This window comes from Jaculus jaculus, chromosome 15, assembly GCF_020740685.1.
Source record: "Jaculus jaculus isolate mJacJac1 chromosome 15, mJacJac1.mat.Y.cur, whole genome shotgun sequence".
Taxonomy (NCBI): Eukaryota; Metazoa; Chordata; class Mammalia; order Rodentia; family Dipodidae; genus Jaculus; species Jaculus jaculus.
The window spans coordinates 59,009,655-59,026,852 of NC_059116.1; the positions used below are offsets into that span (position 1 = coordinate 59,009,655).

At 38.1% G+C, this 17,198-nt stretch overlaps 1 protein-coding gene across 1 annotated transcript in view; it reads right to left on the reverse strand.

Moving 5' to 3' along the window:
- Nucleotides 1–3,467: 3,467 nt before the first annotated feature.
- Nucleotides 3,468–17,198, reverse strand: part of Plxdc2 (plexin domain containing 2) — a 444,295-nt gene continuing 430,564 nt past the window's right edge. Inside the window, exon 14 of the mRNA XM_004668408.2 lies at nt 3,468–11,141. Within this exon, the coding sequence (XP_004668465.1) occupies nt 11,025–11,141 (117 nt within the window). The 3' untranslated portion in view covers nt 3,468–11,024. The remainder of the gene's footprint in view (nt 11,142–17,198) is intronic.

Sequence of the window (17,198 nt, forward strand, 5' to 3'; positions counted from 1 at the left end):
GCACAGCCCTCATTTTAACCTTTCTCTCTCACAAAAGTGCTCCTATTCTTTTTGGCTTATTACTGTTTAACTGGCTGGGAACTGGTCTTGCTTATATGTGATACATCTTCTCCTCTCCTTAGGATGACATCTAATTAAATTCCAAATGAACCCGTTTTACAACAGGGTTTCTCATCATCTTCCTCCACCTTCTCTTCTTTCTCCTCCTCCTTACAAGTCACAAGCTCTCTTTCTTTATTTATTCTTGCTTATTGGATTTCTCACTCTAAGACATCCTGAATCAGATTTGAAACATACTAGAAAAAAATAGAATTCAAAGTCTTGTGGCATTTAGAATAATTTATGCATCTTCTAGGCTCACAGCCTAAAACAGCAGGAGAAATGTACTTCCCAGTTTTACAAGGTTCATGTCCCAATGAATCCTAGAAAATTTCTAAATTCCAATTGCACAAAGAAATTCTGGGGACAATAACACCATGTGATTTTGTAACCCTTAACTGTAGAGTACACTATAATAAGCATGCCATGTGATAGAAGTACAAATGCTGGAAGAAGAGTCTGTTGCCACGATGAGAATGATGCACAGTAGAAAGTGGTTGATTTAGCAACAGATATTGGCATTTCCAAATTGTATTTACTCTGTGAGGCCCAATGCATCTGTCTTTAGAATAACTGCAACTCACAGAGAAACAGAGAACCCATCACTACTTAGAAGATGGGATCTCTTTGGAACACTCATTGGTTTTCTCTTGAAATTTCCAAAACAATAATTGCCCTACACTTACACTTAGAGAAGCAGATGTCTAACTGGCATTTCCCAACGTACCCAGTACCTGGATCAGCTCATTCAGTCATTTCTATTTCTGTGCTTTCATCTTTCCTTCCTGTATATATGCTACCCTCCAGGGGAGTAGAGTGCATGCCTGAAATGTGGCTTCCTTGAAGTGGGAAACTTGTTAGCTTCTGCTCTGTCAGCCCCCTGTGTCACCTAGGCACAAGCCAGGCTCTCTGGCTCTCAGTGCAAATGAACTTGAATCACAGAAGCTGTGATCTTTAAACACAGAGCCAGTTGGCCTTTTTACTAGTGACATCTTCACTGTTTCCCTGATGATTAAATCAGTTATTCATCTGCTACCTTGGAGAGCTTTCAAAAATTTCAATATTCACCCTTTGAAATCCTCTTGCTATCTGGAATATTGGATACAGATTTAAAATATTCTAGACAAAACAGAATTGGAGACTTAGTCTTTAGTTTTTTGTCAGTCATGATATTCAGATCACCCTGGACTTGAAGTTGTTCTGTCCCCACAGATTTGCTGAGTTTTGTAGTAACTGCAGACACTTCTGAGTACTTAAAAATTAATTAATTCTGAGGATATCCTGGTAGTTAAGTACTAATATTAAAAATAAATAATTTGCTAAATTATTTATTTCAGAGAACATATCTTAAATTCAAGCCTCTTTATCCAAATCTTCTACATCAAACCTCAAGTTATTTATTATGTCTACAATGCGCAGAAGGAAATGACAATGTTTGTCTGTTTTGTCACATCATAGAGGACGGTTACCTTCCATCCCAGTCAGTCAGTTGTCTAGGTCACCATGAGCTTTTTAGGAATTAAAAAAGGGACACTTGGTTTAGGGAGATGGGCAAACCTGGGAAAATTTGGCCAAATCCACATGAAAAGATTGCATTGTATTGTGTCATGACTGTGGGGAAATGGAAATACAGAATTTGCTGGAAGGGTGGCTCTGAGGGGAGAATTATATCACACATGGGGTCTGGTGTTATTAAGGGCAAGGGTTATGTCACACATGTTCAATGGGCCTGGGTGTTTAGTGGCGACTGAAGATATGCAGATGAATGTGGAGAACTCAGAAGGGCTGGTAGTCTTGTAGCAGCAGCTAGATTTTAAAAGTTGCATTCAGAACTGCCAGGTTTTCCCCATGTAACTCATTCATCACCCAGCCTGATGAGAGTTTGGGCTGATTGAAAGCTGGAGTTGCTTTGAAGATGAAAATTGAGGGTTATAGATGCCAGTGGGACTCGTTGGCTTTAGCCACACTGCATTGTGCATACCTTGTTTGCCTACTGAGGCACTCTGCTATGGTCAGCCCCTTGACTTCAGAGCCCACATTTTCCTGGGTTGACTGTGCCTTGTGAAGATCCACTTACCTGCCAAGATCAAGTTTAAGTTCAAATACCACTTGCTTAAGGAGTGCCCTGGCCTTTTCCTTACAGAATTAACTTTTCCCTTCTGCGATTTCACAATACTATGAAAATATTTTTATCCTGGGACATATAACACTTGATTTACTATATTTTAAACAAATATTTGTCTTCTTCAAGATAACTGAAAGATCATAGTTCTGTTTATTTTCTGCACAAGCCACTACCTGGCACAGGTGTTCACCTAGTAAACTGTGGCTAAACCAAGGGGGACAGTATCCCACATGCATGCCAAGAGTCCCCGACTCTAAGCACAGTGGCTTGGAAGAAGTCAGCGAGGAGATCTTGCTTCTAGAGTTCTAACAGATAAATATGCAGCCAATGTTAATATTGTGATTGTCATTAGCAACTTTGTCCTCTAATATAACTCATTAAGGTTCCTTCCCTGCATTGCTCAAAGGAATGGCATACATTAAGTGACTAGCTGACTTTCTGTTTTTCTAGTGTCAGGGAAAGTGATATCAATAATATTTGCATTAACAACTTTTCCATTTTGGCATCACAAAATCAGTCCATATAATTTGAAGTTGAAATTATGTATTTACTTCATAATATCCAAGCATAATCAAAGCTGTCCAAAGGGTGCTAGCAGAAATCAAGTTTCAAAAATAATTCCATAGGTGCTCAGGGAATTCCACCACATGGAATTCCTGTGAGCTTCAGATAGCCTACATTTCTTGGTCCTAGGGTCAGGCCTATTTGTACTTGGTGGTGTTAAAAAGATAGTCTAGAAAGATGTATTGGGAAACATAAGAAACATTTGAGATTTGAAATGTCACATATTTCATATAAGTTACCTGAAGCATATATCAGATAATTATTTCCAGTTTGGGGAAAGAGAGGTTAACTAATGGAGGACCTTCCAGAATTTATTAGAAAACACCAGAGTAATTTGTAGAAATAAGACTAGTGAGGGAGGCAACAGCTGACTGGAACTATTTAGACCAATTTCAGCTTTAGAATTTAAGTGGATATCCAAGGTAGGAGAATTCAACCCTCCAGCAGGCACTGGCTATAGAGAGGGCAAAGTCTGTTCCCTGTTGCATGCCAAGACACGCTGCTTCCTATGTTTTTTAAAGCTCACTGGACTTGGTGTCAGTCCCCAGGGCAGGCGGGGTTAGAAGCAAAAGGATAGGCTAGCATGCCATTAGCCTGGTTGTAATCAGCTTCTTCCATAATTGATAAAATAAAGGAAAGGAGACAGAAATGTTTTGAAAGACCAAGAACATTTAAGAAATTAAAACAAAATGCTCATTTATTGTTTTTAATATGCAGCCAAATATGACAGCAGTGTTATACAAATAGCTCCCTTCTTCCGCTTCTAAAATCCCAAATTTGTTGACTCCAACTGAAAGTGAAAAAGACATGGTTTACTTCTGAAAATAGTAATCAACTGCAAGAATATAGGTAACATTTGGTCACCACCAGCTTCCAGACCTTATTATATAATCTTTGAGGTCAATACAGTGAATATCAAATTTTTGCTAGGAAGAAAAAAGATGCCCCCAAACTGTATTCAAAATCAAAGAATTGCATAAAAATTGGTATAAGAAACTATGTAGAAAAAAACATGAAAGAATGATTCCAATGATAATGATCTCCATGTAAGTGATAGATGGCAAGTTAATGAACTGTAAGGAAATATATTCAAACTTAGATAATTCATCTTACAGTGAAAATAGTCAGGAAGTTTGCAGAATTATGTAGCAAGGTTCCAACAGAGTCCACACATCTTTTGCTCTCAGATGCCATCAGTATGAGTTCAGATACAACTGTTTGCACATTTGCAGGTTCAGGTGTCCAGCGTGAGGTCAGGATGAAATATGAGCAGGCTATGCGGGCACAACTCGGGCAGCCTTGGCATGCCTCACTGACAGAGCACAGCCCCTGGGAATGATGTCCAGAGACCTGGAAGAAATTCAGAGCGCCCAGTTTTCTAAGCCCTGTGATAGTGAAGGCTGGGAAAACCTTCTGTAAAATTAAGCTTCACCTGAAAGGCATGCACTTGTTTTGGATGTAGCGAGCTCTTGCAATGGACCCTGCTCCCCCACACAATCTTGCTTTTTGTTTGTGTTGACTGGTTTTGTAGGGTAAGATTTTCCCCAGTGTTCTTTTTAGCAGTACCACAGTGAGCTTTGTGATTGTGAGCAAGGGAAAATTATGCTCACTTTGAAATGCTTCGCAAATATCTGCCCAGGTACAGTTGGCCAAAAACATGGGCAGAGTTCCCATGCTCACCCCAGGTGCTCAACTTTTCCTCTTTGACCTGTCAACGCTTCAAATGACCACAAGTAGTGTGGCCAGAAATAGTAGTAAATTTTGGGCATTTGAAATTTCCAGGAAAGATGCTCTCTGTCCTGTTTTTCCTCTTGAAAATAATGTACTTCCCAGGCCATGTCCAGATGCTTCAGTTGGAAAATGAGAGATCTGTTTGAACTCGTCAGAGAAGGGCCTTCTCCCTCCTCTCAGTGAGCGCCACCCTGGCTGAGATTTGGGATACACAGACTAGCTGTGCCTGGAGACACATAAGTGATTTCCCTCAAATGATTTTGGGATTTATTTGCAAGAGCAGCTCTGATACTTCATGGTATTATTTTTACAGCAGCTCAGTGGAAGACACTTGAGTTTATTTCCCTGCTATGCATATGACAATCTGAGGATGTCACTTTTCAAGCTACCCTCAGAATGGTATGTAGATATCACTATGTCTGTTCAATAGCACTGGGGTGCAGGCCTTTTGATGGTCAAATTCAACAAAGTCAAAGCTCTGGGACCCCAAATAAAAGTGCTCTTTAGTATCTATTCTTCAGGATGATAATTTTTAAATTTTATTTTGTTGCTTTTATGTGCAAGGGCCTCAGTGGTATTAAGATTGGTGGGTGATGGTTAAATTTTAAACTGGGTACATCCTATGCTTTTGATTTACCTCATAATGCTTGGTGTCTCTTGCATAATCTGTTCTTCCCTGTCTGGATGACTGAAGCCAGAGCTGATATGCATTGAGTATTCATTTGAGTAGTGACATGGGGAAGTTGACACTCTCCCTCATTATACATCGAGATCATTACTGCTTCCCTTTGATTCATGTCCACTCATCTAATACTGTGTAAATATTACTCCCAATGTAGCAGACTGTTACAATGACTCCAGTGCTATGTCTGTATTAGATAGGCAAGCCTGTTGGGCTCTGGCTCTTGATACATTTTGCTTATTAGCTAGTACAGAGGCTTGGGCAGGAGATATTTTGGCCAGTCTTTCTCTTCTTTCCAACATGGGAACAGGGCTAGGTATAAAGGTATCTTTAGTTAGAAGAACTCTATGCTTTTGTCTTATCAATAGAAGCCATGAAGGAAGGCTCCCAAATACTACAAGCTGCAGAACCATTTCCTCACTCAAAATAAAGAATTATCAGGCCCCAGATGTCTGTGGTTTTAAGAAAATCTGAGAAGGTCTGATACATGACAACAGCCACCACAAGTGTGCATGCTTCCTGGACCCACTAGTGCCTTGAGTGCTAAAAGTGGTAATGCTGATCATTTTAAAACTACGACAGAAATATTTGTGCAAGAAAGTAAAGTGTTAACTATTTATATCTGCTTAGTAAGAATGCAAGAAAGCTGAGAAGTATTCTGGGCCAGGGGCACGCTTGAGCCTGTTCTCTTCATGCATGAAGTTAACAGGTAACTTGAAATAGAGTGAAGAGCACCAATATGCAATGATGTACTATATTTCATAAGCATTCTTCAATCTAATTTTTTTCTAACACCCTAAGTAAAATATGGACTTGCAACTGGAACTTGATAGAGGAATATAAATTTTACCTACTTGTAAGGTTACGTTTGAGGATATGATTGCAATAGGAGAGGTTTCGTTGCCTGAACTGTTTCTCACTACACACACATAACTAGATCTAGCGGAGTAATTTATCCTAGTGGATACTCAGCACACAGTAGCGGAATTTAGTGATTTAATGAATAAACAAATACAGAGATGAAACAAAGTATATGGGAAGTGTGAAGTATGTTGGAAAGGTAAGATGATATGGGTGTGGAGTGGACAGTGTGACTGACTTCACATTATCTGTTCACCTTAATAGTTCCAAATAGTTTATCGAAGAAATAAAAACTGTGGATATATATGTAGTAGGAAAACCTCCAATGAATAGTTTTGGTTCTAAAATTCATCCAGGAAGAAATGAAACACAGACAACAATTTTAAATGGGACAGATAAGTACCAATAGTGTGGATGTCCCCAGCTGGGGAGAGAAAAGAGGGTGTTATGCATACCCAAATAATGATCCTGCAATACCTAGAATGTGAAATCACTGCTTGTTATAAAAATATAGCATTCTTAAGACTGGTCCAATGATCCATATTATAGGAAAAAGTAGATAATCCACATGTAAACATAGTTAATTCTGATAAAAACTGGACCTTTAAGTTGTTTGGCTGGTCCTAATTGCTTATAAAGGGATGCAAGCAATAAGAATTAGAACAAAAATGACCACTTGGGAGTGTGAAATTTAAAACTCGGTCCTGATATTGGAAAAATTACTCAGTCTCTTTGGGTCTTGGATTTCTCCTCCGTAACATGAACTGGTACATGAACAAGAACAGAACAAGGGGTGGGGTTAAACAAGGAAAGCAAGAGCTAGATTTAGGAATTGGTGGAGCACATTGCAACAAAATATTAGGGAAATATCTAAAGAAATTCAAAGCAAAAGAATATTTCACAGTAGCAAGAAATCATGCCCAAAGGACCTATTTCTAAACTAGTTAAGTAGTAATGCTTCGGAGTATAAGTATCTCGTACAAAGCATGGATTCTAGCAAAACATATTTTTCCAGGCAATTGATGTAAGTAACTTTTTCAAATTTATACTTACTACAGAAAAAGTACCATTTTTTTTTTAGAAATTGAAACATGATGCTAATTTAAGACTACACATTCCTTTCTAAAGTCTGCATTTGCAGAATTTTACGTTCAAAAGCAAGTCCCACATAGTTTTATATTCTAATAACATATCTCCTTACATCTCTGTAAGAGAAATAAAATAACTATAGGATTATTTATGTCTGTGTTATGGAAGCCTCTGCTGAACTCCTGGGCTTCCTTTTACTGTGAAGAGTAACATAGGATAGCAGAAGAAATTAGAGACGTGGAGTGACTCCACATACATAATAGAGCTCACGTGTGCAGAATGAACCCAAGCACATTTGGCAAGATGGTGGACAAACCTTTCAGTTGGATGTTATGTAGAGCAAATATTAGACATGGACAGGAAATTAAGCAATTTTGCTATGGCTTTGGATGACTTCTCCTTTGCTTTTGTCTTTGATCCTTTCTGGACTGTTGTTCTTTCTTTGAGTGCAATTTTGAGCAGGCACTAGACCTACAGATGTGCTTTATATGGATTACATTAACATATATTTTCAAAACCCTGTATTTCTCTACATTTAACTAGTCTTCATAGTAATATTTCAAGGAAGATAGGATAACATGTTTTTATTTTTCCAAACCTGGAAATTGAGATTTATGAAGATTCAGTTGATTTTTCCAGGATAATCTAGAAGAGACTCAAGGCTGTCAGTTTGTCATTCCAGGGGATCTCTTGATTACAGGAAGAAAAAAAAAAAATCATTGTTTGGATGTCTAAAAGCTGCCAAGTATTCTTTCTTTTCTGCTTCTACAAGGACCTAGAATTAAAAGGAAATATTTCTACAAAACGTTCCAATAGCAATTTCTACAATGACAGAGTGTTCTTTATAGCAGCCGTGGGCCAAGTGGGCTGTTGCTCACTTGAACTGTCACTAGTGTGATCGAAGAACTGAATTTTAAACTGCATTTTATTTGAATTAATTTGAGACTTACCATACACATCTGTCCAGTATATATAATGATGTGCATCATAATTCTAGATAGTCCATATAAGAGTCTGTCAAATGCTGTAGATATTTCATACCAAAATAATTGTGTTCAAGTGACTTTATCTTTGATCTTCAGCTTTCTATTTTTAAGTATATTTTAAGGTCCAAACTCTACATAAGCAAGCCAGCATATGGTATGTGCTTCTATTTGGCTTAAGATAAATAATACATTTATCATGACCTTTAGTTTCCTTAACCACTGATTATTATTTTTTTATAAATCATTAAGGCAAAATAGCTAAGTTCCTTTGAAGTGCCATTTCCCTGTTTTTTATAAGGTTGTATGTGTCCCTTTGTTATTCTTCTTTTAAAACTATATCTGTCATTCTTTCTCCATGCTTATAGCATTTTGAGTAATGTACAAATGTGCATTACATATGTGTTTTAATACATAATCCAGGTAAAGTCCAAGGTATTCAGGTCAATTATGACATTTCTAAAAATTATCTTTCCCTTGTAGCAAACAGGCACCAGAGGTACAGAGTGTGAAAGTTTCATAAAGGAATGGATTCCACTACTTCTCTTATTATTCCACTCAGAAAATTTTATTCCCTTTAACTCTTAGTTCTCTCAGAAAATTTCCCCACACTTTAGCAGCCATTTTTACTTCCAAGAAATTATCCTTGTTACTTGGTGCTTTGGTTCACTGAATATTTCAGAGTGTTTTATTTGTTTATTCATTTAAACAGGCTTATCAATTCTTTTAACTCTAAAATGGAAGGTGACTTCTGAAGAGTGTGAATATGACATTATGATTTATATGCATATGCAAGATACTTAAGTGACTGTCACTTGCAGTTGGAAGCCATACCAATACCAAAGGTATCATCATTTTATCCTGAAAGGAAGTCGTCTATATGATCTATATATATCTCCACCCATAGAATACCAGTTGCACCAGTTACATTGGTTAGTCATTTGGTTATTGCTGTCTGAACAAACCTATTCCACAAGAATTAGTTGTAATATTTCCTATAAATTGGACATAACTGCAGTAAGATTGTCATCACTTCCTATTATCACCTTGCTTTCTATTTTTGCTGTTATTAATTAAGAAGACAAGGAAAAAGTTGCCACTCATATGGTATTTAAAAATGTAAAGCACAATAGATTTAGCAGAAAGGAGCACTTGTTAATGTCATACACATGTGATGTTAAACTGTGACAGTCTGTTAGGGGACTGATGTTGTCCAATGCAGCCGTTTTATACAGCTGTGAGTAAAGTGCCACTTTTGAGACATCTTTGCCTTTTGAGACCTGAATCTGCAAACATTAAACACTGTACCTTATATGAACCAAAATTTTCTTGGCACAGAATAAGTTTCCTGGATTAGGCTATTGATGGAATTGTACTGCACAGTATACAGAGTACCTGCATGGACGCTTCAGAGATCAATAAATATTAACTACTCTCTTGCTGGAATGATGCCTTTCGGGATCTTGATTGCAATCACAGGGTAAACGGCAGCTACCTTTAAGGAGCCTTTGCATTTGCTACATTGCTTGGGGAGGCAAGGGGCTAACAGAAAGAAAGACTATGGTCAGGGATGGAAGGAGTCGATAGAAATGAAAGAGCAGCTCAAAAGGGCAGCCAAATGGTGGGTGCTGCAACTGACTGATCCACTTGTGGTACATGACAAAAATATTCTAATTTTAAGGATTATTTTACAACTCTGGAAGTAATGCAGTGATGTTGCATTTATTTTGTCTCAATGACAAAATACACTCTTTAGAGTCACAAGAGCCTGCCTTGTGTTAGTTATAAACAAAATATATTTATATATTTATATATATTTATGTAGCTACTATGTGCTTTAAAGAAAATTACTGCATGATTCAGCAGGGTTCTTTCACTATTTTTATCACCAAGAATTGAATGTGGACTTGAATGGCTTTTTAGACAGGAATTGACAATAACATGGGCTTTTCATACAGAAATAGCGTATTTTTTAATAACCCATATATTTTAAATCCTGTAAGATCTTTGTCTCAAAAATGATCACAGGACTCTTTATATTATTTCCTTTTGTTCCTCCAGCCATAAGAGAAGGAAGCTTCCAGGATGGGAAATGGAGCCAATGCTTCTTGAAATGAACCACATGGTCCATTTTAAGGAATGAGAATGGAAAACCCTACTTACAACGGAACCTCCTTCAGATCCTTAGCTGAAAGTTTGGACATTTTAAACTCTATAAAGTGCTTCCATTACCAAGGAATAGATAGGCACAGTTCAAACCTCCAGTGCAGATGAAAGATTGATCCTGTAAAGTAATGGACTTGTTGAAACAGCTGTATTTAGAGCAGATAACAAAATTCTTTAGCCAGAGTTTTGTGGGAAAGATAGAAAAGCTCTTAGTTGTGTTTGTTTTGCTCTCACATGAGCTATTGTTCCCAACAATTGTGAAATATTCATACTTGCTCTTTTGAGTGAAAGGGTTCAGGTTTTGGAACACAGTTGTCTTTGAGACATCAGAGAGTGCATTTGAGCCAGAGGTGTATATCCCTTGTGAACTAAAGCTTTATTGTTACTTTGTTTCCTCGATCCCTTTAAAACCCTGCACCTAGGCCCAGAGCTCCATCACCTTGTCACACTTCCAGAAGTCCACAGGAGATGTTCCTAGTGAACCATGAATACCATTCCCCTAAGGAGTCTATATTCAGTGTACATGGTTTCTTGTACAAATTTCCTTTTTCCTTTTTGTTAACTTCCTGTGCTGGGCTTATTTAGAAATCTCGTCTTCTTCCAGCTACAGCAGCTTATGGTCCGTGGTGTGTGTGTGTGTCTGTGTGTGTGTCTTAAAGGTATAAGCAAAATCTTAGTCTTAACACCTGTAAGCCAGTACTGGTGCTGGTCTGTCCTAGTAACTTTAGCACTGCTCTGATACAATGAAGCCTTCTTTCTCTCCAACTGGTTCTACTTCAGCATAAGCAGGATGTCCTGAACCTCGTCGAAACTTCATCGCGGGCCATCTGCTTGGGCGTCTCTAAAACAGAAAACATAAAAGCAATGCATGTTAGGGAGACTTTATCATCAGAAAATATATTTGTCAAATATTGTGGCTTAACCTCTTAATTAAATTTCGTATCACAATAAATGATTGATCACCAGTATAGTTGGGATTAATATGTGTTCTTCTGTAAATTCTCTGAACTCTGAACGCGCAGCAGGTGAGATCCATTCTTCACACCTGACCTCAGAGGACTGAGGGCTCTAGACAGCGAGATTTAGAACATGCCTTACAATCCTTTGTGTCTGAGATGTATAAATATATAGGTGAAGATGAACTATAATTTACAAGTCTTCTTAGAAGGTCTTACTCTGGAGCTCAGACTGGAACTTACAAAACTCTTACTCTGCCCTCCTGAAAGCTGGGATTACAGGGGAACACCACCGCACATAGCCACAAGTCTAAATTTCATCCATCACCATTGATTCTTCCCCTTTTCTAGAAATCAATTCCAATATCAATTTGGTGTGTTTTTTAATTCACTTAAAATATAAAGTCATGAATGTAAGTTCCTAGAACTGTGCTTTTAATTAGCTCTTAGGCTTCCATCAAATATGCTAAAGAAATGCCACCTAATATCATAAGAAACTAAAATCTAGTATACACATTTATGACTTTTTATGTTTGGACATTAAAGATACAAAACCATATTATCAAAGTTCATGGACAGTTCTGAAGCCTATGAGATTAATATTTCATAGTAGACACTAGTGCTACAATATGGGATATCTGTGTTGACAAGAAAGCATTTCTCTCCAGCACTCTGTCCAACAAACATTTTGTGATTTGCAAATAGATGTGCTGAAATGAATTATTAAGTTACAGCCACAGAAGACATTAAAATGAACTGCACAGTCATAGTGACACCAGAAATGATTACTCCATTTATCAAAGTGCCTGCAATTTTTTAGTAAATAAGGCAATAAATATTGAAGGAATTTTATTCTACCTAAAGAATTTAATACAAAAGGTTAAATATCAGTGCACATATACTGACACTTGGTATCTTGCTAAATTTGCCAATGTTCATGATTAATGGCTGTGGGAGAAGTAGTTCACATCAAGTTGAAATGAGCATTAGCTCTACATTCTGGAAAAACAGCAACAAAGATAATTACATTCTTTCCACTAATAATATGTGCTGTCTGTATAACAGTGTGTGGTTACAATCCCTGATGAAACCTCATATGATAAGTGACATTTCACGATCTTTACTACTCAAAAGAAAAAAACTAAACTAAGGTGTCTCACAGCAAAACACTATTCCTGTGGTGGGCCCAAAGGACATTACAGGCTAAGCCTCCCTAGGTAGAGTAGTGCTGGAAATCAGCTGCTCCTTTTTGGTCATGGAGGGGATATAGGACACACATTTGCTATGCTATTTATTTCCATGATTTTTGTGCAGGGTTTCTCCAAAGCCGTGATTTCCCTAAGAAGCAGCATCAAGGCTTCTCTTCGGATCTCTCTCTTTCCAAAAAGGAAAAACCAAAACGAACAAACAAAAAACAAAACAAACAAACAAACAAAAAAAAAACCTATAGCCCATGAGTCAAGCCAGCCAGGACAGCTTTGCCAAATGTACTAATTCCCACACCTAGCACTTAAAGACACAGTGCTGAAGGTAACTCTTTCTTAGATTAAGATAATGATGCTGGTGATTGTTGGATTTTATTAAGCTTAATATTTATGCTATATACTAAAGGATTAATGGACAGGACCTCCTTTAATATCCACAATTCAATTAGTTATACAAATCCACAAAGCTCCAAAACAGGGAGTCAGGAATAAACCAAAATTTATGTACTTCCAGAGTGTTGTAGTCCTTCTTTTCGCTGGGACAAAACACCTGAGCAAAAGTATCTGATGGGGAAAAGAATTCACTTTGGCTTACAGTCTTAAGGGGAAGCTCCATGATGGCAGGGGAAAACAAGGCATGAACAGAGACTGGACAGCACCTCTGCCACCGCAGGTGGAAAAGAGCAGCAAGAGAGTGAGTTAATCTCTGGCAAAGGGGTGCTGGCTAAGCATCCCTAAGCCCGCCCCCAATAACACACCTCTACCATCAAGGCTCCACCTCCTTGGGCCACCCACCGGGGACCAAACATTCATGACACATGAGTCTATGGGGGACATTTGATATAAACCATCACACAAAGTTAATTTTGCCCACTATAGAAATTGCTATTAATTCAAAAGTTTATATATAACTCAGTCTAGAAAAAAAGTAGTTTTGGGAAAGAGCCTTGTGTTGGATTTGGACAGCTCTGGAAAGGGAGTTATAGGCACTCAATAAAGAAATGGGGGTAATTTGAAATTCAAGGTCCAGATAGAAAACACCCTTGGTACACAGCACCAATAGGTAGCTGATGTGAAAATTCTCTATGCCATGCTGCTTTCCTCTACAAGAAGGACATGAAAAGTGGTTAAGGTCAAGTCCAAACACAATGGCCTGTTTCTGATGCAATCTCACCTGGAAGCCAAAAGAGAATCCCCCAGGGCAGGTGTCCTTTAATTGTAATGGCAGCATCAGTGTTCCAGCAGTCTCTGAACCCTGAGGTTGTCTACCCATTTGCTTTCTTAAACATGTTTGTTTGCAAGCTGTGGACCAAAACTTGAGCTTCCCCAGTGTGAACATATAAATCCACAGGGTCATGTTCAGACATAGATTCTGGCTCAGAAGGCCCAGGAAGGCCCCAGACTACATTTCTAACCAGCCCCCCGAGCTGCTGCTGTTGGGCCACACAGTACACCTAGGAGCAAGAGTGACAATTCTTTCAAGTCTCTCCAAACAGAAACATTCTCCAGAGAAACAATACTGGGCTTTGACCTTCTTTTGAGTGCTATACGCCTTCTTGAGACTTAACTGAACACACTTTTCTTTTTTTTTATAGCTAATCAACTTTTCAATATTTACTTTTGATAAAGTCAGATTGTCCATAGAAAGGGTGTATTTTTGTTTTCAAACCCTGAAACACAAGTCCTTTCCCTATTTTCTTCATTCTGTGTTAAGTATTTCTTTTCTTAGCCCATTATAATGCTGTGTGAATTGCCAAAATTAGCAAATAATTGTAGACGATGCCAGTTGCATTTAAATTTCAGATAAACAAGCCATTTTAAACTGCTTAATTTAACATACTTATAAAATGACTCTTTATTTGAAATTCAAATCTGGCTAGTGTTCTATACTTTATTTGGCAACCTACCTGTAGGATAACACACTGTCCAGTGAATTAGCAATCTAGTTAAAGTAAGTTTTTTGCATACAAAGAGTAAGTTATAATGGTTATTTTATATTATGGTGAGACCATACACCTCAAGTAATAACATGTATATAACATAAACCTTGGGTGTTGCTTATTTTAAAACACATTTCCAGCTTGTCTATTTTGGTTCTTCTTCACGTAGAAATTGCCTTCATTCCAGAACTATCCTGTGAGCTAAACTGAAATATTATTAATAGCCACCATTGATACAAATGCAAGATGAAAGTTGTCCCACAGCTCATTCTGGGGTGTGCAAACATGTTATACTGTTCATGTGATTTTTCTGAAAGCTAACATCCAATGTACAAAGTAACTGAATTTCCATTGGTTGCTAAATTAAGTACAGACTCAGTATATTTAGAAATGCTTTTAAATCATTTATCATAATAATTTATCATTTTATTATCTATTACTTTTTTTACTGTTGGATTTCTCTAAAATGACTGAAAATAAAATCATTTGGGAGGTGGAAGTAGAAACATATCCCAATGCTGAGAGCTGCCTCTGTGACCCAATCTCCCAGTGGGTCCCAGGCAAGCGCATTGTTAAAGTTCCCCAGTGAAGAGAGAAGGGAGAAGAGAGCGCTGGCCTCTGTTATCCCATCCACTGCCCATCAGTCCCCACACAGTGATACTTCCACTATCACGTTATCATTTTTACTTATACAAACTGCCAATTTCACTTAATTTCCAGGAAGACTCCAGATCTCCATTTGCAGATGAGCCCTCAGTGCTGCTCGTTCTCCTGTGTTGTTTCAGACATCCCCTTGTGGTTTCTTACCACCCCTCATGATATTTTAGCACAGGACTGGTTGTTTCTGTGGCTGCATTCATGTAACTCATGGGCATATGTCCTGTTCTCTCTAGAGATCTTAGACGGCTCATTCTGCTTTACTCCAAAATATCTACAGCAGAAGTCTACTGAAGACGTTCGAAAACTACTCATATGTTAGTAAATTTTATTAACTTTTAACATGCACTCTGTAAACAGACAGTGCTCCCTCAGTACCCACAAGGGGAGCAGACAACTTTTGTTCACCATGGCCACCAAAGGAGATTCACCGTGAACACTGCTGATGGTAGGCATACGTCATTGTGTATCACAGCCCCACGTTCTTGACAGGCAAGCTATGTTCTTGACTTGTTTGTTGTCTTTGGCTTTAGTTCATTATCAATCACCTTGTTGTCCTAACTGAGCATAGTAGTCACGCCTAGGCGTGAGGATGTTCAGTCATGCATTGAAGTTATCACACATGCATCCATTGGAAACACAGTGCTAACATTCAGGGATATGTAATATGTTGAGGGTCATGTATTTGCTTGCATCTAAAATTGCAAAGAGGAACTAACCAATACTACTAAGATACAGTCACACAGATGAGATTTGAGACTACATAAAATCAATTGTCTACTGAAAACTTTCAGTAAATTCTGAGATGCCAGGAAAATACCTTCAGTTGGATTTGGGTCAATAAGGATGGTTCCATGAGAAGAGTGGATATAGACAAGACAGAATTCAGCTCACCATTAATTCAGGACTCCTAGCCCATGACCATGCTCCTTATAGAGCACACTTCTGTAAAAGACCAGCTGCCATTCCTGCCAGCGACTTTAATTACGTGGCTTTCTGATACTAGACTATACTCCTCCTAGACCATTTTGGAAATGTCCATACTCATCTCTATGCTGCTCACTCCACTTCACCACAAAGCAGCCCCCTTGTGTGTGGCACATGGAGCTGTGCTGCATTATAACCTTTGGACACAAAGGTTGGGCTTTCATTAGTCTGAAATTAATTCTACAATTATGCCTTTGCTTACATTCCTGTCAAGTTCTGGGCTGTTTACATATTTTAAGGTTTCCACCTTCCCTTCTCCATAGTGTCCTTTTTTCTCTTGGATTTCAGCTTCCATTATTATAATTTCCATATTTCTCCCCTCTTTTTATCCTCAGTCTTTGTTTTTCTTCAACTGCTTTTGTGAAAAGACCCAGTTGTGATGTGACTATCTGTTCAAATCAAACATACTTCCTGATCACCCTCACTTACCTATGTGAACATTGCCTCTTGATGCTCCTAATTCTCTTACTAGAAATTTGATTTCCTATTTGCTTGCATTCTGCCCTTTGGTGTTATCTCTTGTTTTTTTAAGAGGTAGGGTCTCAGGTAGGTTCAGGCTGACCTGGAATTCACTATGTAGTCTCAGGGTGACCTCGATCTCATGGCAATCCTCCTACTTCTGCCTCCTGAGTGCTGGGATTAAAGGCGCATACCATCATACCCGGCTGGTATTATCTTTTATTCTTTTCTTCTTCATTTCATATACTTAGTGAAATAATCAGGACACCGTCATCACCTTTACCATTAAGGAGCTATACCAGTTTTAGATGTGGCTTAATTATTTGAAATATCAGTCACTTTGTCTGTCAGGGAGGTAGAAGAATTCACACATTTACTGACCTCACTGGAGAAACAGTGAAGATTAAAAATAATTAATTGGAAGCATTTTTAGACACAGGTATTCACACATTCATACAAATGAATAAGTAAATTCTATCTTCCTCCCTTATTTGGCTATTGACTAAACCCTATTCCATTTCCTCTATCAAGACTCAAATTCAACTCTCAGCAACTCCTGACACATGCACTGATACAATCTTCTCCCTTCTGAGATTCTCAATTGCCACAAGTCATTATTTTGCACTAAAATTGAGCAATAGTTTGCTATTGGGCAGGCAATCTACTCTAAAGAAAGCTCATTTGTAGTAGGTGT